The sequence below is a fragment of the Eumetopias jubatus genome, unplaced genomic scaffold, assembly GCF_037043125.1.
Source record: "Eumetopias jubatus isolate StellerSeaLion01/CBP00866 unplaced genomic scaffold, mEumJub1_p1.0 scaffold_17, whole genome shotgun sequence".
Classification (NCBI taxonomy): domain Eukaryota; kingdom Metazoa; phylum Chordata; class Mammalia; order Carnivora; family Otariidae; genus Eumetopias; species Eumetopias jubatus.
This window is the reverse complement of record NW_028274823.1, coordinates 77,748,700-77,771,402: the sequence shown is the minus strand read 5'-3', so window position 1 is coordinate 77,771,402 and position 22,703 is coordinate 77,748,700. Positions and strand designations below refer to the sequence as shown.

The window sequence follows — 22,703 nt, the reverse complement described above, 5'->3', positions numbered from 1 at the left end:
CTGTATTTGAGAAATGATGGTCACACCTGTTTACAAGCTTATTGAATGAATGAATATAGAACTTAACGCAAATAATGAGGGGGCTAACTTTTTGAGCATCAGTGACTTTTTTTGTTTAAGATTTTATTCATCCATTTGAGAGAGAGAGAGAGAGCACGCATGAGCAGGGGGAGGGGCATAAAGAGGGGAGAAGCAGACTCCCTGCTGAGCAAGGACCCGACATGAATGACATTGTACCTGGGGCCCACGGGGCTTCATGAACTCCAAGACCACGACCTGAGCCAATCAAAATCAAGAGTTGGTCGCTTAACCAACTGAGCCAGCCAGGCACCCCTCCAAAAGCCATTTTGAAAAAAAATGTGTTAGTGCATTTTAAAATGAGGTATTTATGTAATATTTTAGTAATTCTTTGTACCGTATTTTTGTACTGTCTTGTTTTCATGCTCTAGAGCAACACCATCGAATACAACTTCCTGTGATGCTGTAAGTGTTGTCCATCTGTGCTGTTCAAGAGGGCTACCATTAGCCACAGGTGGGCACTGCGTCCTTGAAATGGAACAAGTGCCACTAGGAAACTCAATTTTAGCGGTATTTCATTTCAACTAATGTGAATTCAAATAACCCCACGTGGCCAGTGGCCACCTTCCTGGAAGTGCGGCTCTGATGAATAAATGCTCTTTCATTTTTCATTTGTTTCACGAAGGGCTTTCAACTTCCCTTTCCAACCTTGCTCAAGGTCATCTCAGAGCCCCGCGTTGTGCTTCTGCTATTTAGAGTTTCCTTACTAAAGAGAAAGCATTCCAGTAATGACTTCCCTGCGTATACTGTAATCTACACAAAAATAGGACAATATTTTACTAATCTCCATCATCTCAGCATCCGGCAGAGGGCTTGGTCCATGGTGGGTTCTCATTACATTTTTGTGAAATGAATGAACAGAAAGAAGCATCAGCAGTTGATTATACAGGGAAGTTCTAAGTGAAAATTTCACGTTTGTGGAAAACTATCCTTTTGCCCGCCATTTATTTTCTTATTCACATGCATAAAAGCCATTTCTACCTTATTGAAATCCTAGCTAAGTAGTAGAGGTGGTGTTTCTGCTACAGTAATTTCAAGGGGGTCTGATCAAATGAGCCATATGGCAACCTTGCAATTTACAGCTGCATCTCGTCTTCTCGTTCACCCTCAAAGATGGCTGGTGATGAAGCATGAGAGCCAACACTCGCTCATTCCTGCTGCAGACCTGAAAGCAACACCAAACGCAGAACACTTACCATCACCAACATCAAAGTCCTTGAATGCCAGTTCTGAGCCCGAATCATCAAGAAGGATTTCGCCATTCAGCGTGAACATCATGGTGTGCTCTGTCATGTCAACCATGCACCCCACCACATCGCCCGCTTGCCAAGAGCGCCCATAGTGCTCATTACCCTGGTGCCACCGCTGAGCCTAGGGACAGAGAGTCACCTGTCACAGAAAAAGCCAGGAGAAGAGGACCCACCCACCAACCCACCACTGCTGGCATGACTCACAGCACCTCCTTCTATGAACACAGCAGGAGGAAGGACTGAGTTCTACCACACGCATCAGTGTGGTGTGATGCCCTAGCTGACGTGGAGGTGTCTGGGAATTCCGATTCCCTCATACTAACATTGTATGTTATTGAATCTTGAGGAAAGACCCAAATGCTATTTCATCATTTTGAGAAACGATTAATCTAAAAATCTAACCCAACATACTTTCTATTAAAAAAACAAAACCCTCTAAGTCTTTAGAAATTAATTTTTTGCACTAAAATGAATGTTTCCCAGGATATGGGTTGTTTTTCCTCTATTTCCCAAAATACAAAGAACTGTGAGTAGAGAATGAAGCTGAGAACTTATCATTGGAAATGACATTCTAATTTTCATCTCTTTCAAAATAAAATTCCATTTGTTGAAACCAATGGCACTGATACATTAACAAAACAGAAATCTTGAAGCATTTCAGTATATACTAAAACCAAAAAAGCTTCAGATCAAACCTAAAAGACATTTACTGAAATAATGAGTCAAAAATTAAATATACATGCCAACAATGTCTTGTATACATAGGTGAAATCTCATATTATAAATACATCTCAAACATAGTTTTGATAATGGGACTTTTGAATCTCTAAATATAGTCCACTGATTTATGGGTACAAAATTAGTTATATTATTTTGTCAGATAAATCTTTTCATTTTTCCTAAGAATCGCCTCCACTGTGAATTGATATGTAAGGGGGGAGAGTCACCAATGCAAAGCAGTGATATGATTATTCCCAAGCACAATACATTGTACTTTTTAAAAATCTATTCCAGTGAATCAGGTATCCAAAGATGTTAAATTTTCCATATGAAGTAAAAAAAACACGTTCAGGAAATGTGGTGTTTCAAAACAAAGTGGGTCAGTTGTTCCAGAAGACACAATATTAACTTCTAGCCTAGAAATGCTTTCCCACACGTGCATACCTCAGTACACGAGATATGTATAAATGTCAAATCTCTTCATGATTGCTTATTTTTCTAATTTTCCTTTTTTAATTAAAAATAACATTTCCCTTCCTATGAGAAGGAATGCAAATTCACAAAGAAAATAAGGAAATAAGATAAAGGAATAAAATATAATTTTATCAGTCAAAAATAGCTATCATTATCCTACTGTAGATAGATGCATATATACATTTTTTATTTTAAAATATTTTTACACATAAAATAATTTTTAAACATTTATATAATGCCTAAGTAAATAATGAACAAGCACCTGACCAGCTTCCATCCACTGGAAGAAAAATTATAATATTGAAAATGAAAACTTTTTGTGATTTTAAACAACATTGTCTTAAGCACTCTCATGGCTATTAAATGCACACACCTACCATTACTGCTCGAGGATAAATTCCTTCTATGGAATTGCTGTGTCAAAGCGTGTGCATTTTTAGTTAGCATACGCATTTTTAACACTTCCGACAAAGATGATTCATTTTTTTGATAACGGTGGAGAAGCAATGTTTTACTTCTTGAATTTCACTGGGGGGGAAGGGGTGTGGAGGGGCATGTTTTGAGATCACAAGGACCGGGAACCTTTTTTTCCGGGGTTGTGCTCCAGAAAGTCCCAATGTTGCTGCCCTCCCCCAGAGGAGTGACAGCAATGGAGGCACACACAGGCGTACGTGCCCCGGCAGACAGCAGCCTACAAAATCAGGAGCCTACAAACTTCAGCGTCTGGGGCTCAGCAAAGTCTACTTACCTTGAAGCCATCAAAAGCAAAGGCACGTTCGTCAGAGCCAAGCTCTTGATCAGGCTGACAACCTGGCCTGCTCCAGCCAACCCTCATGTCACCCGCAGTGACCGTCTCGAATTCAAAATACCACCTTCCTGCCTTGACAGCGTAGGTCTTCTCAGCACGGAAGATTCGGAACCGCTCCCCGGTGCCACTACACACTTCCGCTCTGGCAGCTGTGAAGGTAAAGAGATCCTCGGGATCAATGGGTGGGAAATTGAAAGAGGAGGGAGGATGTCCCATAACATCTGTAATTAAAGTTAACAGGGATGATGGTAACCATACGGTCTTTCTTACCCAGGCTCACATTTTATGAAGTGTTTTCATACACATGGATCAGCCACCGTCCCATGGAACCAGCTTGGAGAAAGGGAAAGCACAAGGGCTCCCACTGGAGAGACTGGTGTCAAACCTCAGTGACCTTGCAAGGGTGGGCAGTGCTTCCTCTGTTAGCCCCGGGTTCAGGAGGGAACTATGTGCAGGGGAAAGCCTCTCAGCCTCTTGGCGGTTTGGCGGTGGAAACTGAGATGAACTTGAGGTCATGGATGGAAAGAAGTGAATAAAAGAGACCTGAACTGTTCTGCCCAAGAAATGAATAGACACTTGGGGGTGAGGAAGAAGGAAGAAGCAGCCAGAAGGTGAGGAGGAGAGAGAAAGCAACAAGGTAAAGAGATAAATACTAGAGAAGGGTAACCATTGACTAATTTCCCAGACAGGATGGCTAAGAGCAAAGCTCTGCTAATATCTCACACCTTCATCATAATGTGCTACACATACAAATGTTGCATTTAAGTTTTGAGGGAAAAAGAAAAGGGCCAAGTCCAACATCAAGGATCAGTGTGGTGCAAAGAGGCGGGGGGGGGGGGGGGGCATATGTATATGTAAAAATAAGACGCACATGGATTGAAAATGCCAGGAGTACAAAACCTCAGACCAAGGGGCCTGGAGCCAGGACAGCCATGAGTACTTAAGTCCTTAGAAAATCACAGGGCATGAGGACAAGGGTCCACTGAGTTGATATGTCAAAGGATAAACTGTCAGCTCAGCTAAGATCTGGGTTAGACAGAAGGCAACATTTAAGTGACATTGACCAAAGTCACACAACTAACAGATGGAAGAATTCCAGAGCTGCCTAATGCTACAGCCCCTGTTCTTTCCATTCTGCCTCCAATAGCAGGCACAGAATCAACAGGTCCTGGTTAAATATTAGCTCTCATCTGTTTTCCTTTCAGGAGATGGGAAAGACCTTATAAATAATAGAAGTTTAATATCAGCTTAACCATGATTTGATATGAACAAACAAGAAATATAAAAATAATTCAAATAAACTTGCCAATAAACACACAGCCAGATCATCTACTGAAGATTAGACTGGCATCAAGAAACAATGGGCTAAGATGTTTCTATTGATTGCAGGACATACAGGTGAACTGTATCTCTTGATAAATCTTTCAAAAGCTGGTTAAAAGCTTAAGCTTCTGAATAGGCAAAACTTTTGTTGTTCCATCTCCCCCACCACCACTTACACACCCATGCACACCCCTAACAACCTAGTCTGCTCTAAGCAACTGTCATGTCTCTAGCAGTGACAGCCTCAAATTCAAAACGCCACCTTGCATGGGTGCTCACACACACACACACACACACACACACACACACACACACACACCATGCAATGCATTCAAACATCTTGCTGAAAAATAAATGCATTAATAGTTTAAAAATAAGACATTCATAATAGTATATGGAGCATGCTGCATGTACGGAATCCTCTGAAGAGGAAAAAGTTTGTTTCTAATACATTCAAGTTGGGGGTGGACAGGAACCTGAATGAGAAACATCTCTATGGTGAAGGATAAAAAACTTTTATGTCTGTTACTTAGTAACAATGATTTTTGGGAGATAGGAGAGCAAACTGCTTTTTGAGGAAAAAAATATGATCAGATTTTATGATACTTAGAGGCAGTTACTGCAATTAAGAAAATAGCCCAGGGGCACCTGGCTGGCTGTCAGTAAAGCATGCGAGGCTTGATCTCAAAGTTATGAGTTCGAGCCCCACAGTGGGTGTGGAGCCTACTTGAAAAAAAAAAATTCTAAATATTGCAATAGTAAAAAAAAAAAAAGTCAGATTTTCAGATGTAATATTTCCTCAAGTAACAGCACACTGATCCATTACTTCCTTAAGTCATGGTTGCAACCTTCCCTGGATTACTCTAAGGCACACAGAATACTGAACCAAGATCCACATGGACATTTGGAAGTTACTTTTCATGAAAGAAAAAAGTTCCCGTGTAGTTATCCATATTTTTAATTATGTCAACATTTGCAGATAAAATCATACATTGTATTCTAGTATGTACTAATAAATTAAACTCCCAATTTTCTAAGGATAAAATATTGTTCTTTAGAAAACTAAAATACTAAAAAAAAACCTCACAAGTTCTTTTTTCCCTTTTTATGTTTCCAGGCCATTGGACCCCACTCACATGCACAGTGTTTTCAAGGAAAGCAAGCAAATTTTAATATGAGCTTACATCAAGTATGTTGGAAGGCAAATTTGGTATAAAAATGTAACAGATCGATGAATCACGGATCTGTACTTCTGAAACAAATAATGCAATATATGTTAAGGAAAAAAAAAAGAAGAAGAAGATAGCAGGAGGGGAAGAATGAAGGGGGGGAAATCAGAGGGGGAGACGAACCATGAGAGACGATGGACTCTGAAAAACAAACTGAGGGTTCTAGAGGGGAGGGGGGTGGGGGGATGGGTTAGCTTGGTGATGGGTATTAAAGAGGGCACGTTCTGCGTGGAGCACTGGGTGTTACGCACAAACAATGAATCATGGAACACTACATCAAAAACTAATGATGTAATGTATGGTGATTAACATAACAATACAAAATTATTAAAAAAATGTAACAGATCATTTCCTTAAAAAGCCACTACAAATTTCTATTGGTAATAAGATTTACCACGAAAAATCTCTACATATAGATAATGAAAATAGGGGGCAGCATTTGGAAAATGTGTGGCAATCACAGGCAACAATGCAGAATTTCTTGGTCCTGGTATTTTTTTTTTTTCCTGACCTTAGCTCTCGCATTATTCTTACACTCATTGATGAGACTCAACCTGAACTGGAAACGCACATGCTATTCACAGACACCATTATGCAAGGGACTTGTAACCTCCATGGATCTTCCTCCAAACGTCTGTATGATCCATGGTTCCTATTCTATATTTTTTACATTAGTTTAGGGCAGCTTACAAACATGGTTGCAAGAAGCAACAGTTCAGCATTCTATTTCTTGATAAAATACTAACATTAAATGGAAATCTGGATCTACAGAAGTTAAAAAAAAAAAAAGATCCCAGGCAATCTGTAACAATTTATTTTGCATACCCTGTGGCATCAATCAGCTGGACACAAAGTAGGTGTTCTTTAAGTACCTGTGAGAGTATATCTAGGAACAAAGACTTTCCTGAGCCTGGACATAGGAGCCCAGACAAATACCTAATGAGCAGTGTTAGTCTCAAAGGCATAGAGCTCTCCCCACAAATATGCAATTCTTATGCTTTCCTTAATTTTAAACACTACACATTCATATAAGTTTGGTAGGTGACTCTAGCTCATGTAAGTATGTATAGATGATTTTCTTCTATTGTTATAATGAACATAACAATAACTGACATTAAAAAAAAAATGAACCATTAGCCCACGTATTCCTGGCGAATTTTATCAAGGATATTGATACTCAAAGAAGAAACTCAGGAATTGTGCCTTTAACAAACCACCTCAAGATAAATGGTAAGGCCTGATAAAATCCTGTGTTCCCAGGACCCCAGGGATCCTGGCACAAAGAGGGCACATACTAATGACTGACCAAATAGGACCTAAAGCATCCATACATGTTGTACTCCAAACCCTACCTTTAAAAGATACTTACCACTAGGGGGCAATCAAGATCTAATTATGTATTAAAAAATGTAAGTTACTTATAATAAGCTATAAAGGCAGGCAGGCTAGTCTCTCTAAAAATTTTATAGATATCTAAAAAAATTTTTACACATATCCTTCAGGTGTGTTTACATAACAATTTTAAAAATTATTGATACTAACCAGTCATCCTTTCAACTTCCTGGTATTATTTCTAATCAAACAATTCAAACCTTGATAAAACCCTGCGGGAAGAATAACTTAGTGTTTCAAATGTCTTAAAATGTTATCTAGAACAATACTCCAAAGTTAGTATGTTTCGCATACTGAGTTCATCTTCAAGGTGTAATATGTAAGCTGATGAATAGAAAACAAATTATAACCCGTGATTTAAGTTCATAGGGTTAGATTCAATTTCATCAAAATTTTTAAGCCCTTTCTTTTTAATGTCAGCAAGGGCAACACAGCCAGTTATGTTTTTAATCTTATCTCAGTAATCACCAGATTTATTTTGCTTTATTCTATAAAATCTCTCCCATCTATCTTTTAATTTCCATGTTCACCATCCTTGTTCTGAAAATCACAAATTTTCCAAAGCTTCCCAACTGGTCTATCTCCGAGCACTCTCCCCCTCCAATCTGTTCCTTCCCACTGTTGCCATAGTTATATTGCTATTGTAAACTGTGATCACACATCAAGCTTTTGCTTTAAAACTTCCTGAGGCTAGAATTCCTTGCACAAATTTATCCACATTTCTTAGCGGGCCTTTCAAGATATTCCCTATTTTGTCTTAATCCTTCACCTTCAACCAGTAGCGCTTTCTCCCCACTTACAGCTCCTAATTTTGCCCGATGAGACTACCAATCGTCCCTCAAATCTTTCTATACTTAATTACATCAGATATAATTTCCCTCTGGCAGAAATGCTCTCATCTACTCTCTACTTGTTGACATTTTGATCCCTTCCACACCCAACTCAGATGTCATTTTCTCCCCTTATTGATTCCTCCACTTAGAAAATAAATCTTTCTTGGGGCGCCTGGGTGGCTCAGTGGGTTAAGCATCTGCCTTCGGCTCAGGTCATGGTCCCGGGGTCCTGGGATCGAGCCCCGCGTCGGGCTCCCTGCTCCGCGGGAAGCCTGCCTCTCCCTCTCCCACTCCCCCTGCTCGTGTTCCCTCTCTCGCTGTGTCTCTCTCTGTCAAATAAATAAATAAAGTCTTTAAAAAAATAAATCTTTCTTATGTATTTTCCATAAAGAACAGTCAAATCCCTACGATGAGGTCGGCATTCTATCGTATACCAGGACACAGTGGTGCACAAGAAACAGGATCTCAGCCTTCCCGCGGAGTACACTACACTAGCCTAACTGTTGCCCATGGAACTTCGATGAGACCTTGCCCACCAACAATCAATGGTTCTCTCTAAATTCCCAACTTTCAGATACCATGCCATCCTCTGATCACCACCTTTTCCTTCTAGTGTCCTCATTTTCTGCACAAACACGTTCACTCCTTGAACACATTAACTTCTTCCTAGGCTTCCCTTATCTAGATAGCCTTTGACGTCTTCTGCCCTATTTCTCTTCTCCTTATTTGCTGTCAAACCCAACCGTTGTCTGATTTCTTCATTCTCCTCAACATCTATTGTTTGCGCTACTGACCTTGCTGGAAAGCACAGGCACACGGCAGATTGGCGCTACTACTAGACTAGCCCATAGTCTCCAATCTCAATGGGACCATTAATGTTTCTCTGCAGTCTTTTTATCTGTTCTCAACTAGCTGTTACATCCCACAAAACAACCATTTCTAATTTTTATTGTTGAATGTCATCAGCAAGACAGAGTAAAGACCTCCAAAAATCCTCTTCCATAAAACTAATGAGAACACTGGAAAACACTGTCAAAATCAACTTTTCAGAGCTCTAGAAATTAGCCAAAGTCTGGCAACAAGCTGGGCCATGTTGTTTGATCAAAGTGGATGAATGTTTGTTAAGGACAGCAGGCTTACTGGGGTTTTAACTTGCTTTGGTGCCATCCTCTTCTCTCTAGCTACATGGCACACCGAAAACCAATAGCCTCTCCATTACAGTGAAAATCAGCACCCTAGACGCCTCAAGAGGGAACAAAATGGAATCAGAATTCCTCCAAAGCTCAATTCACAGATAACTATCATTATTTTCCCTTAATGGTAGTTCCTTGGAAAATCCCTTTTGCAAGGCTTCTCTTTATTTGACCTTTGTTTGCCCAGTGCAAACAATGATTTCCCCAAGGGCATTTGCTGACAATAATCAGAGGCAATTTTTTTTTTTTTTTTTTTTTAAGCACTGCAGCTGCTTGAGGCTTCAGTAACCACTAGTGAGGCAAGCGTTAAGATGACCAAAAATTGAAAAAGAATAGCTGAGGAATGACATGTCCATGGTGGCTTGTGAAAAGTTCCAGTGTAATCCTGGCAATCCAGATTGCCACACTCAGGCCTGAGCCTAGGTGTGTGTGTGTGTGTGTGTGTGTGTGTGTGTGTTCAGGAAAGACCCGAGAAGCCCATGAGTTCTCACTACTGGGATACCTTAAGGCTCTGCACAAGCAGTAAGTGAAGGCTAAAGTGAGGACTGCCTGGTGGTATGTTGGAGGCTTGTCCCAACAGGCACACAAAGCCTCTCCCTCAACAAAGACTGGGAGACTTGTAAGTGCCAGACATTTACAGAAGTCTCTGCCCAATCCCTAGTTGACTATGAGGCTAATGAAAGAGAGACTCCAGGGGCCACACATAAAAAAGAAAAAAAAAAGTGTTCAAAACTAGTTAAGAAAGTCATTAAACAAACAAATGACTGACAATTACAACAAGCATAATAACAAACCACGGGTAAGGGGAGATTCCAGAGATGCTGTATTATATTGTTTAAAATATCTGGTTTTCAACAAAAAGAGTGAGACATACAAAGTCACAAGAAAGTATGTCTCCTACAGGGGAAAAAAAGGAGTCAGAAATTGTCCCTGATACTGGACTTATTAGACAAAGGTTTTTAATTAGCTATTTTAAAAATGTTCAAAGAACTAAAATAAACCATGTCTAAAGAACAAAAGAAAAGCATGAGAATGATGTCTCACCAAATAGAGAATATCAATAAAGAGACCGAGATTATAAAAAAGAACCAAATAGAAATTCTGGAAAAGTACAATAACTGAAAATAAAATCCCACTAGAGGGGTCACTTGTAGGTTTAAGCTAGCAAAAGACAGAATCAATGAACCTGAGGATAGATCCACTGAGATTATCAAGTATGAAAAACTGGAGGGGGGAAAAGCAATGAAAAAATAAACAGCCAGAGAGGCCTGTGGGACACCTTATGTGTATGCCAACATACACATAAGGGACATCTCAGCAGAAGAGAGGAAAAGGGCAGAAAGAATATTTAAAGAAACAATGATCACTCTCCAAATACGATGATATTCATTTATAGTTCCAAGAAGCTCACCAAAATCCAAGTAGGGTAAACTCAAAGAAATCCACACTAGACACATTATAATCAAATTACTAAAAGACAAAGAATCTCGAAAGGACCAGGAGAAGCAAGGCATCCCATACAAGGATCTTTAATACGAGTAACAACTAGTGTCTCATCAGAAAACACGAGGGGCGGGGGCGTGGCCAGAAGGCCAGTGACAGGACATATACATAGTGCTGAAGGAAAGAAAAAGAAAAGCCAACCTAGAAGTCTACATATGGCAAATCTTCACTGTTCTCTTTAAGGCTTCCAACACAGCCCAGCCCTCTCCCACTCCTGCCCCCTTAGCAAGTAAGTTCACTTTATATTTCAACAGAAAATAGGACCCACGTAGCAAGAATTCCCTGTGCTTTGTCCTGACTTTCCATGAAAACAGGTTTCTCCATTCTCTTCAATCCTGATCTCTTTCCTCTTTAGGGGCGCAGATGTTCTCCCTATTATATTAGGCCAGTCCCTTCATCCATGCTCTGAATTCACCCCCCACCCTCTCAGACACTACATTTCCTCTAGCTCCTTTCCTTTATCATCAACCTCCTACTTTCTGCTGGTTCTTTCCCTGAGCATAAAAAAATGTCCAAATGCCACCCATAAAAATAAATAAATAAATGAAATCTTTAAGAGGGAGTATCTTAAGCAGGCTCCATGTACAGCACAACTCAGATCGTGACCTGAGCTGAAATCAAGACTCAGACGCATAACCGACTGAGCCACTCAGGCACCCCAAACTCAACATGTTTAAAGTCAAACTTGGAATCTCCCCAATATCCCATCTCTATCTGCTCTGACTCCCGTGTTCCCTGTGAAGGTGGATGCACTTGACATCTACCAACCCAGAAACCATCCCTGACACCCGCTTTGTCCTTCTGCTGATTCTACTTCTAAACATAGAATGAGTCTGTCCTCTCTGTGAACAGTATTGCCAAAGCCTGGGACTCGACACTCCTTATCTACGCTTCTTTTATAGCCAAACTGTTGTCCTCACCTCCACTTATGTTCACATTCAACCCATTCTCCCAAGAGTCACTAGATTTTTTTTTAATAGAGAAACCTTTCTTATTTTTTCTTCCAATCACTGCCTCCTCTACTTCATTTCCTGCCACTTCTCAGACTCTACATTTAGCCACACAAAGGTGAAATCGCCATGTGCAATGCTCCCTCGTGGTTCCAAGCTTTTAGACACAGCATTCTCTTGGAATACATGGAACTTGGTTGACTCCTATTTATCCTTCTAAATTTTACCGTAGCTTTACCTACTTTTAAACATGTCTGCAAATATTTTGTCACATTGCCTTTCAAAAAGTGTGGGCTTGAGTGTGGGCTGCTTTACTGACTCACTTGTAACAAACAGAATATGGTAGAAGTAACTGTAATGGGCATTGATGCCTCCCCCACACACTATGTCTTATTCACACTGGGGGAAGTCAGCTGCTATGTGAAGGCACTCAAGCATCTCTATGAGGTGGTCTACTGGCAAGGAACTTAGGCCTTTTGCTACAAGCCAGAGAGAAACTGAATCCTTTGGCCAACAATTATGCAAACGAGCTATCCTAGAAGCAAATCCTCCAGCCCCACTGAGGTCTTCATGACCATTTCCCTGACCAACTTGACAGCAACCTCAAGACAGACCATGATCCAGAACTACCTGACTAATCCACTCTCAAATTCCAAACCATGGAAACCTTGAGATGTTCATTAAGTCATTAAGTTTTCGGGGGAAATTTGTTACACAGCAATAGATAACCAACATACTTCCTCTGTGAAGACTGCTCTGACATCACCAAGCTTAGTTAAACCCTCTGCTGGGACACTTGAGCATTAATTCTTATACCACATAATAGTGTTGACAATTTAGTCTCTCTTCCTTGCCTCCCCTGAGAGCTACCTATGGGCAAAAACGGTTTTACTCATTTTTGAATCCCCAGAACTAGGCACAGATGTTCCATAACTATGTATTAAAAGCAAATGGAAATGAGGATGATTTGAAATATGGAAGTAACATTAAACCCAAACATGGATTTTATAAATATGAACTCCTTCCCTTTCTTCTTTAAATTCACATAGGCAACAAGAAAGTAGGTAACTGTAAGGTAGCAATACATTGCCTCACAAGGGTGTGAAGAAGACAAAATTGTATTATGGTTGTAAATACTGTAAAATTATATGTCATAAGGGCAACATCTTATGCAGTATCCAGGGAATAAGGTTATCCCTAAAAGTGAATATATTAGTTGTAACTGACACAGTCTATGCCCTTGACTAATAATGTCTTTAAAATATAACCATCACTAGTTATTTTTTTCCGGCATATACTGCACATTTCCTTGTACAGGGTAAAATGCACTCCCTTTCTTGTATGTCAACCATAATTTTTTTTAACAGTGCATTTATTTTGTTTGTTTGAATGGGTAATGCAAATAGAGTATAAAATTTAAAAGAAATGATATGTGGCAAAATGTAAATTTCCCCTCCCACAGCTGTCTGTCAGCTATCTAGCTATCTTTCCTAGAAGCAATCACTGTTACCATTGTTTTCTGTGTCTATCCAGGGTCCGTCTGTGCATGTGCAAGCATTTACGTATATTCTTCCTTATAACGCAAATAGTACCATGCTCTTCGCAGAGTTCATCATGACTTTGCTATTTAACCTTAATAAGAAACACTTGCAATTGTTTCCCATTAGCACTGCATTGTATTTAACAGCTTCATAATATTCCATTGTATGAATGTACCATCGTAATTTTAACCAGCTCCAATGCCAGGATGTTATCTAATCTGATTTTTGTTTTATTTTGGGGTGTGTGTGTGTGTGTGTTTGTGTTTGTATAAGTATGTGTGGGAGAGGGTGTGTGTGTGTGTATGAATATGTGTTTGGGAGCTCAAACAGAGACTACAGTATTCAGCTCATTCATATTATTCTGTTGGACTGTGTAAGTCTCCTCTATTGCTTTTGTTTTGCTTTTTCTTAATCCTTGATCACAAAATACACTTCCTCACTCCTTTCTCCATCACTGGCATTACTCCAATATGTGCGCTGTTTTTCCTTGGATGGTTTGTATTCTTGTAAGCTGTAGAATACTTAGAAATGATATTAATGGTATTATATTCCTGCTCTATCCCATACTTCATGATCACCACTTCTGAATTGCTGCATGTTATGTTTTTTTATTTTTTATTTTTTTAAAGATTTTATTTATTTATTTGAGAGAGAGAGAATGAGAGAGAGCACGAGAGGGAAGAGGGTCGGAGGGAGAAGCAGACCCCCCACTGAGCAGGGAGCCCGATGCGGGACTCGATCCCAGGACTCCAGGATCATGACCCGAGCCGAAGGCAGTCGCTTAACCAACTGAGCCACCCAGGCGCCCATGTTATATTTTTTTAACATTTCTATTATTTTTATCTAATGATATTTCCCAGAAATAGACACATAGGATGCTTCCAGATTTCATGATCATAAATAATGCTGTAATAAACGCATTCCTACACACGCCTGTCTGGACCTATACATGAGTGTTTCTACATCCAAGTGTATGTAGCATTTTCTGGGACATATTCATGGTTTCTATATAATACAAGCTTTTCACACATCACCTTTGCCAAGTTACACTCTTAACAAAAACACATGGGGTTCCTTTTGTGTCATATCCTTGTCAACACTTGGGATCATATAAATATATCCAGTTCTTCATTAAAATGTACAGTTAGTAGGTCACGTTAAAGAGCGCTCATGGGGCTGTGAAGCCAGGGGCTCTAACACTAACCAAAGACTGAAGTCTGAGAGACTGGATGCCACAGTCTCTCAACAGTGCTGTTATTATCCTAAGGAGACAGGAGACATAGACACTCATAATTATGAGAACTGACTCATAATAATCCATGATTGGTAATGTGGAAGAATAAATAAGTACCTGAAAGTTTAATCAAAAAAATACATTTAAGATCAATTCACTCTTAGAAAGATTCATAAAAGCAATAAATCCCTAAGCAGGCTGACCATGACCAAAAAAGAGAAACATAGGGGCACCTGGGTGGCTCAGTCATTGGGATTCTGCTTTTGGCTCAGGGCATAATCCCAGGGTCCTGGGATCGAGCCCCGCATCGGGCTCCCTGCTTGGCAGGAAACCTGCTTCTCCCTCGCCCACTCCCCCTGCTTGTGTTCCCTCTCTCGCTGTGTCTCTCTCTGTCAAAATAAATAAATAAATTCTTAAAAAAAAAAGAGAGAGAGAGAAACATAAACTCTCAACACAAAGAATAAAAAGAAGCGCCACTAGAGACCCTATAAACATCAAAGGGATCATAAGGCGACATTAGGACAGCTTTATGCCAATAGATATGGCAATTTAAATGAAATTAACTTATTGAAAATGTATAACTTATCAAAACTGATATAAGAAGAGAAAATCTAAATATCTCCCATAAAAGCTGTTAAAGAAATTGAATTCATAATCAAATAAGTTTCCTAAAAGATAAAATGATATGCCCAGTTTTGTTTTGTTTGCCCAGTTTTAATGATAAATTCTATAAGACATTAAAGTAAGAAAGAATACAAAACTAACCCGAATTCAGAAAACAGGGGGAACATTTCCTACCTTATATCATGAAGCCATTATTGCTCTCATATCAATAACTGACAAAGAGATGTTGCAAGAAAAGGAAATTACGTATCGGTATTCCTTATGACATATATGCAAAAATCCTTAACAAAATAGCAAATAGAATCCAGCTATATATAAAAAAGCATAATACATCCAGGTAGAGTTATTGCAGAAATGCAAACTTATTTTAACATCCAAAAATCAGTGTTATTCACAGTATTAGCAGAATAAAGGAGAAGAATATATAATCATCTCAATAAATGGCAAAAAAGAAAAGTATTTGACAGAATTCAACATCCCATTCATGATAAAAGCTCCCATCAAACTAGGAAGAAAAAGGAAATTCTTCACTGTGATAAAGGGCATCTAGACCTACCGTTAACATCATACTTCATAGTGAAACATCAAGACTTTTTCCCTTAAGACTGGGAACAAGGCAGGATAAACTCTCTCACCACGTATATTAAACACTGTAAAAGTCTTAACGAGTTCACTAAGTCAAAAGACAAAAAAGGCATGATAATTATAAAGGAAAAAGTAAAATTTTTTGTGGGGTGGGGGGAGACATCATGGTTATGTAGGTAGAAAATCCTATATACTTTATACACAAAAAAAGAGAAAGAGAAAAAGAAAAAAAGATGAATTCTGCCAGACCACAGGATATAATAACAATATATACATACTAATTGTGTTTCTCATATTCACAGTGAACAACTGGAAGGTGAAATGAAATGAAAACTAGTTTCATTTATGACAGTTCCAAAATATCGTATACCTCTAAAAAATAACGGGCAAGACCTCTACTCTGAAAGTAGGAGACAAATTAAAGAGGACCAAAATAAACGGAAAGCTATGCCACATTCATGAACTAGTAGACTAAATATTGTTAAAATGTCAATTCTCCCCTAACTGACCTGCATAGTCAACTGTAATCCCATCAAAACCAAATTTATAAGTGGAATCTAAAATTTATAAGGAAATGCAAAGAAAAAAGGAGACTGAAAAACCTCTTAAAGAAGTTAGAGGACCTACCTTACCTGACTTTAAGATTTTTTTATAAGGTTATAATAATAAGGACAGTAGTGTGGTACTGACTTAAGGATAGACATATAGATCAATAGAACACAATGGTCAACAGATACTTGACAAAGGTGCCAAGGTATTTAATGAGGAAAGGATAATTTGTTCCAATAAATGGTGCTGAGACAGCTGGATATCCACCTGGACAAAAGTGAACCTTGACCTATTCTCTCATCACAAACAAAACGCAACTCAAATTAGACTATAGACCTAAACGAAAAAGTAAAATAATAAAACTTCTGGAAGAAAGCATAAGAGAAAATCTTTGTTTTTGCACAGGCAAAGATTTCTCAGGACATAAAATATATGACCATAAAGGGAAAAAAATCATAAAGGACTTTATCAAAATTAAGAATGTTCTGCTCTCTGAAAGATCTCACGAGAAAATGAAAGCACAACCCACAAACTACGAGGAATTATTTCCAATATCTGACATAGTCCTTATATCCAGAAAATTTATATATATATATATATATATATATGCTTACAATTATATATACTTAAAATTCAATAAAAAGACAAAACCACCCAATTTTTAAAACGGATATAGATTTGAAAAAGAAAAAAGACCACTTATACCAATGGACATTAAGTATAAGAAAAAAATTTCAACATTATTATTCACGAGGAGAATGAGAATTAAAACTGTAAGATCCCATTTTGCATCTACCAGAATGGTTAAAATCAGAAAGATTCACTACCCAATTCTTGGCCAGGATGTGGGAGCAACTGGAACCCTCATACGTTGGTCATGGGAGTAACTTCGCAGAACCATCTGGAATCTTCTTATAAAGACTATATCTGTCCCATGATCCACTAATTTTACTCCCTAGATATTTACCCAAAGAGAAATGAAAAGTCTAAGTCCACACAAAGACTTGTCTACAAGTGTTCATAGCAGTTTTATTCATAATAGCCAAAAACTGGAAACAATCCAAATCCTTATCAACAGAAGAATGGATAAAAAAACTTACGGTTTATTAGAATAGAATACTACTCAGTAATTCTGTTACGTCTTAGCTTAGAAGCCTTGTATTGTGTATTTCCATTCCAGTGGTCATGTGAACTACAGACTCTTTAAGACAGGGATCCTTCTGGTACCTTTCATACCTGATAGCATCTCATTAATAAGGGTTTACCAAATATCTGTTGCTATAAAACTGACCTCAAGAGAAAATAAGGAGTTATATTATAATTACGAATATTATTGTTATCAAGGGAATATCTAATTTTATTTGCAGCAAATGTAAGGACTCAATATCTACTAAGAGCTCTTAAGATGTTAACTACATACTGAATCAACTCCAGAGACTGAAATCTGGAATCAGAATGCCTGGGAATGGGATTCTGCATCGACAACATAGTAAATGGAAAGGCACAGCAGTCTCTGAATCTCAGGTTCCTAATCTGTAAAATGAGCATAATGCATGGGCCATCCCCATAGGGTTACTACTGTGAGGATTATGTAATTGTAAAGGTCTCAGAAATACTTGTTGCACATGATAAGCAGTATATAAACATTAGCTATTATTACTACTTACAGTCTGGATTTCTATGCACAGATACAACACTGAAGATATTGGTCATTAGAGAATATTAAGAATACATTTTTTAAAAACTTTCTATCAAAAAAATATAGGCACTATAAGGAAACACACATTGTTTATTTCACTTTGCCAATTTTAAAATATGGATATTCATACCAACTCAAACTTCAGGCATAGGATAAAGGAATTGATACTGATATTTTAAACTATATTCTTAAAATGTATTATTTTAAAGGGAAATGTGTTCTTTATAAGACATGTGAAAACCCATTTCTTCAACACAAATTTATTGAATACCTATTCTAATGTGTTTATCTTAAAGCAAAATGTTGCACTAATTAGTTACAATTACCTATAGGTATGAGTATAAAATAATGAAGATTCAGAAGACACTAGCTAAAGCAATTAAACCAACTCTTTTTTGAAGGAGAACTGGTGGGGTCGGGTGGGGGCAAAACCCGAGTTAAGAGAGTTAACTGCTCACCTCAAACTCTTTGGGAAGGTAACCCCACTTTTTCCCCCGGCAGAAACACTGTGGTCCTGAGACACTCAAATGGGAGAGGAGTCTAATCCCTCAAGTGTCCTTCAGGAAAAAAAAATGCTCTAAACCACTGGCCTAAATTACAAACTAGATGACATCCCAAAGGACTCATCCTATACTCCCCACTTTTAGTTAATTATTTGGCTTTGAAGAACTACTACACAACTTTGCAGGCTGAGAGGAAGAAAGGAAAACCAAAATACCATGGTCCTGGGGGCCTGGGTGGCTCAGTGGATTAAGAGCCTGCCTTTGGCTCAGGTCACGATCCCAGGGGTCTGGGATCGAGCCCCGCATCGGGCTCCCTGCTCGGTGGGGAGGCTGCTTCTCCCTTTCCCTCTGCCCCTCCCCCTGCTCATGCTCTCTCTCTATCTCTCTCTCTCTCAAATAAATAAATAAAACCTTTTTAAAAAATACCATGATCCTGATCTGGCGCCTCCAGGTTGTAGCCATATCCCAGCAAGGTGCGCACGGCCTCACGGAGGCTGTCCTTATTGGATTTCTTGGTGCGGTCATCTAGAAGGGCATAGGGAACCAGGCGAGGGTTTCTTCTGTTCTTTACATCCTACAGGAAGAGAAAAGATGTTGGTCATCAAAGCAGTACTACAGCAATTGTTTTGGAAATATGACAGCCACCTAATACAATAGAATGAGAAGCCCGTGAGGTAAAAGCTGCCCCTCCCCTACCACCTTAGTCTTCTCAGGTAACAGAAGTTACTGAACCCCTAGCAATATAAAAGATGGAATCAAATGAGTAAGTGTAGGCCCTCCCCAGGAGAAGAAAAGTAAAAAACAATAATAACAAAAGCGAACCGGAAGGATCTCTCCATCATCTTCCATCTGCTGGGGTCACAAGGCAGTGGGTGAATTTAAAGAACACAGAATTTCCTTGCACAATTGACAGACAAGTCTTTGTTACAAAAATAGCCAAATGATCACTGGTCACCTCTCGGTGATTTTAGTCTACAAACAACACATGGCTGCTGTCTCTTTCTCGGAAAAACCCAGGGTGTTAAAGACAGCCATTCTATGAACTCAAATAGCCTGAACAATATGCATTAGGGTGACTCCATCAACCTGTGAAGCCAGTTAATAGCCAAAGTACTGAAAAACCTACAAAACTTATGATTTGTCTATGACAAAAGAGGCTCCAGGTTTTAAATGTGATGAAACTGGTGTTGGCAAAGCAAGAAAGCTGGATATCCTACTATCCCGGCAAAAAAAATCACTTCCTTCCATCCACTCCCTGAGACTCTCCTGCAGATTTTGTCGGACTTTCTAGGTTTCTGGAAGCATTCTCAATTCTCAGGTTAACCTGAGCACGACTACGAATGAGGAGGCTGTGGATCCTCCCAAACCTTCTCAAAACAAATACGCTACATGGTGGATGGGGTTTGTCTTGGTTGGGTAGGAGCAAAGAAAGCTTTTCCTACTGTCTTCTCCCCAGGTCTCTAGCAAATTCGTACTAAATATCTGCTCCTGAATACATGAACATGAACTGACACAGTTGCGGGGTCAAGATCAGCTAGTTTGTTTGGCGGGGAGCACCACTCCAAAGCCACCCCAAATAAATCAACAGTGTAAACATCACCCCACACTCCTTTCCACTTGGTTTTAGCCCCCAAACTTTTCCTCTGTAGAAAGTCTGAAGCCTTGAATGAATCATCCTCTCTAGAGATGGTGTCCTGGGACTCTGTTAAAAGGAGCTCCCCAGGGGATTCAATGCACAGTCATGGTTTGAAAGCAGCTGTGCTAGAGAGACAGAGAAGAGGGTAATTCAAGGAAACTGCTCTCAAGGACTTTCAGTGAAGTTCTAAACTAGATTATGTTAAGGTGATGGAAGGTGATGGAAAATTCAAGACAACATTCATTCAAATAATCCGGCAAACATGGGCTATGTCAGTGGGGAATGTGGTGGAGGGATGGGGTGCAACCTGGGGGAAGGAATGGGGAAATGATTCCGGCAGGTTCAAAGAGAGCCTTGTGTTTTTACGAGGAACCACATGCACAGGAAGGAGCACCCCCACCCCCAGAAGAGAGGGACCTCAGGGAAATCCTGGTTTGTCTGACAGAGCTACGTGGTCTTCAAGGCAGGTAAGCCCTCCTTTTGCAGACAGCCAGTGTGGACCCCTGATCCTTCTGGTGTATAAGGTTCAGGTTCTCTCTCTCTCTCTCTCTCTCTCTCTCTCTCTCTCTCTCTCTCTTTCACACACACACACAATGCTGGAGCAGATGTAGTGTTGACATTCTCATCAGTTACAACCAGCTTATTCAATATAAAAATATATTTTATGAGGTACATCAAGGCTCTTCAATGTTTCTTTAGCCTTCCCAATAGCAAGAAGTCAGTGGCTTAGAAGAATTTTAGAAGTTCATCTTTTCAAACCAATATTTAGGCTGTTTCCTGGACCACAGTCTAAGCCTGTAAGTAAGAATCCATTTTAGTCCTAAAGAATTTTAAGTAAAGGAAGGCTAAACTGAGCTGGCAAGAGGCACTGCAACAAGGAAGTGAAGAATTTTGGCTCTGGAGTCAGAAGGCTTGATCCCAAGCAGGTCTGCCACCTGCTAACTGTGTAGCGCTGGGCAAACTGCTCCCAAGAAGGCTCCCCGTGCACCATATGTGAACTGGGAATAAAAATAATCCCTCCCTCACAGAACTGTTGTCAGAGTTAAAGAGAATATGTGTAAAACTCTAGACATGGGGACTGCCACCTAATTGAATAGCAAACTGCCGTACGTATTTGGTGGGGCCCCGGCACTGCTATGAGCCTTTCTCATATGTAAGTTATAAAATGACATTAAATCACTTACTGATGAGGAAGACAGTGGTGCAGAGAATTTAAGTAGCCTGCCCAAGGTCACACAGTGACTCAGAGGCGAGGCTCAAATTTGCTCTTCGGCCCCTCTGCTATGCTGCCTTGGGATGTACTCAATGACTGTTAGTCACTCCCGCTAGCACCAACATTAATAGAGATCCATGCCTCTAACATCCAGAAACCTCAGAAAACTCTATCCTTTACTAAGTTTAACAAAAACTCAGTTGGTGGTAAAACACGACCTGAATTGATGCAAGCCTGTTTATAGGCTTTATTTATCCCTCTTGGTATTATCATGCCTACACTGTGCTGAACAAATAGTAATTTACATTCTGCTGTCCCGCTGAGGGTGCTAAGAAACATGTAATGTATCACCGTATCGCCATTCTGGAAACCGAAAGATATCTGGATTCTGACATTCATCTGACCCCGGGGTTTTTGAATGAGGAACTGTGGACCTCTTTTATTATTATTTTATCTCAACTGTCTCATATTTCAAAAGTTTCTCCTTAAATACAATCTCAGAGAGAGAAATGCCATGAAACCACGTTATAAATGACTGTTCTAGTTAAAATTCACTGTGTACCTCATGTGAACACTCAGGGTTATGGTCATCTGACTTCTTGAGTCCAGCACTGAACAGGTATGTCAGTGCATATGTACATGAAGATATGTATCTGAGTTTCAAAACAGTCATTATTTAATCTCTCCTGTTAGGAATTATGCTGATTACCACTTAAGCAAATCTCAGCTTCCATGCTATCAAGCTAAATTCCCATGTACCTGTTGGATGCCGTAAGTCCAGCCCTGCCGGATTCGATCCCGGGCCCACACATTATGAGCATTTTCTGCCAACTTGTCCACCATCGCTTCCTGAGATGGGGTGAGTTTGATGAAGCTCAGGTCCATTGGGGCAGGCTTATACCCACTTGTCAGCTGGTAACTACAAAGCAAAACAAAAGAAATATAAAATTGGCCTTTCTGAAAAAGGCAAGGCTTAAAAATCCCTGTAACAGTCTTTTTATGGCCCCACCTACCTCTAATGGTTCATTTAACCACGTGGTTACCACTGGTGAGCAAGCCTGGAACCCTTCACTTAAGCTAATAACTCATTAGGTAGAAAGGCCACACAATCATGGTCTTCATTTTTATACCAATAAAAGTGAAATGAGACAACTTACCGATCTCTCAAAGTTGAGAAGGATTTATTGAGTCCCTAACTGATGAGGCTTTTCTATAGTACAAACCAAAATACTGGTTACCAATGAAAACATCTGATGGATTTCTCTTCTTATTCTCATTTTCTTCAACTTATAAATGTTATATTAACTTGTATATTTACATATTTAATAAATCTGTGGATCTTTACAGATACTAGCTGTTTATTATT

General features: G+C 39.4%; 1 protein-coding gene across 1 annotated transcript in view; it reads right to left on the bottom strand.

Moving 5' to 3' along the window:
* The window catches only part of RYR2 (ryanodine receptor 2), a 424,890-nt gene that overhangs the window by 245,516 nt on the left and 156,671 nt on the right, over positions 1-22,703 (bottom strand). The window contains exons 22-25 of the mRNA XM_028104495.2: positions 22,097-22,256; positions 18,915-19,062; positions 3,271-3,479; positions 1,275-1,449 (exon numbers count right to left, since the gene is read on the bottom strand). Of these exons, the coding sequence (XP_027960296.2) occupies positions 1,275-1,449; positions 3,271-3,479; positions 18,915-19,062; positions 22,097-22,256 (692 nt within the window). The remainder of the gene's footprint in view (positions 1-1,274; positions 1,450-3,270; positions 3,480-18,914; positions 19,063-22,096; positions 22,257-22,703) is intronic.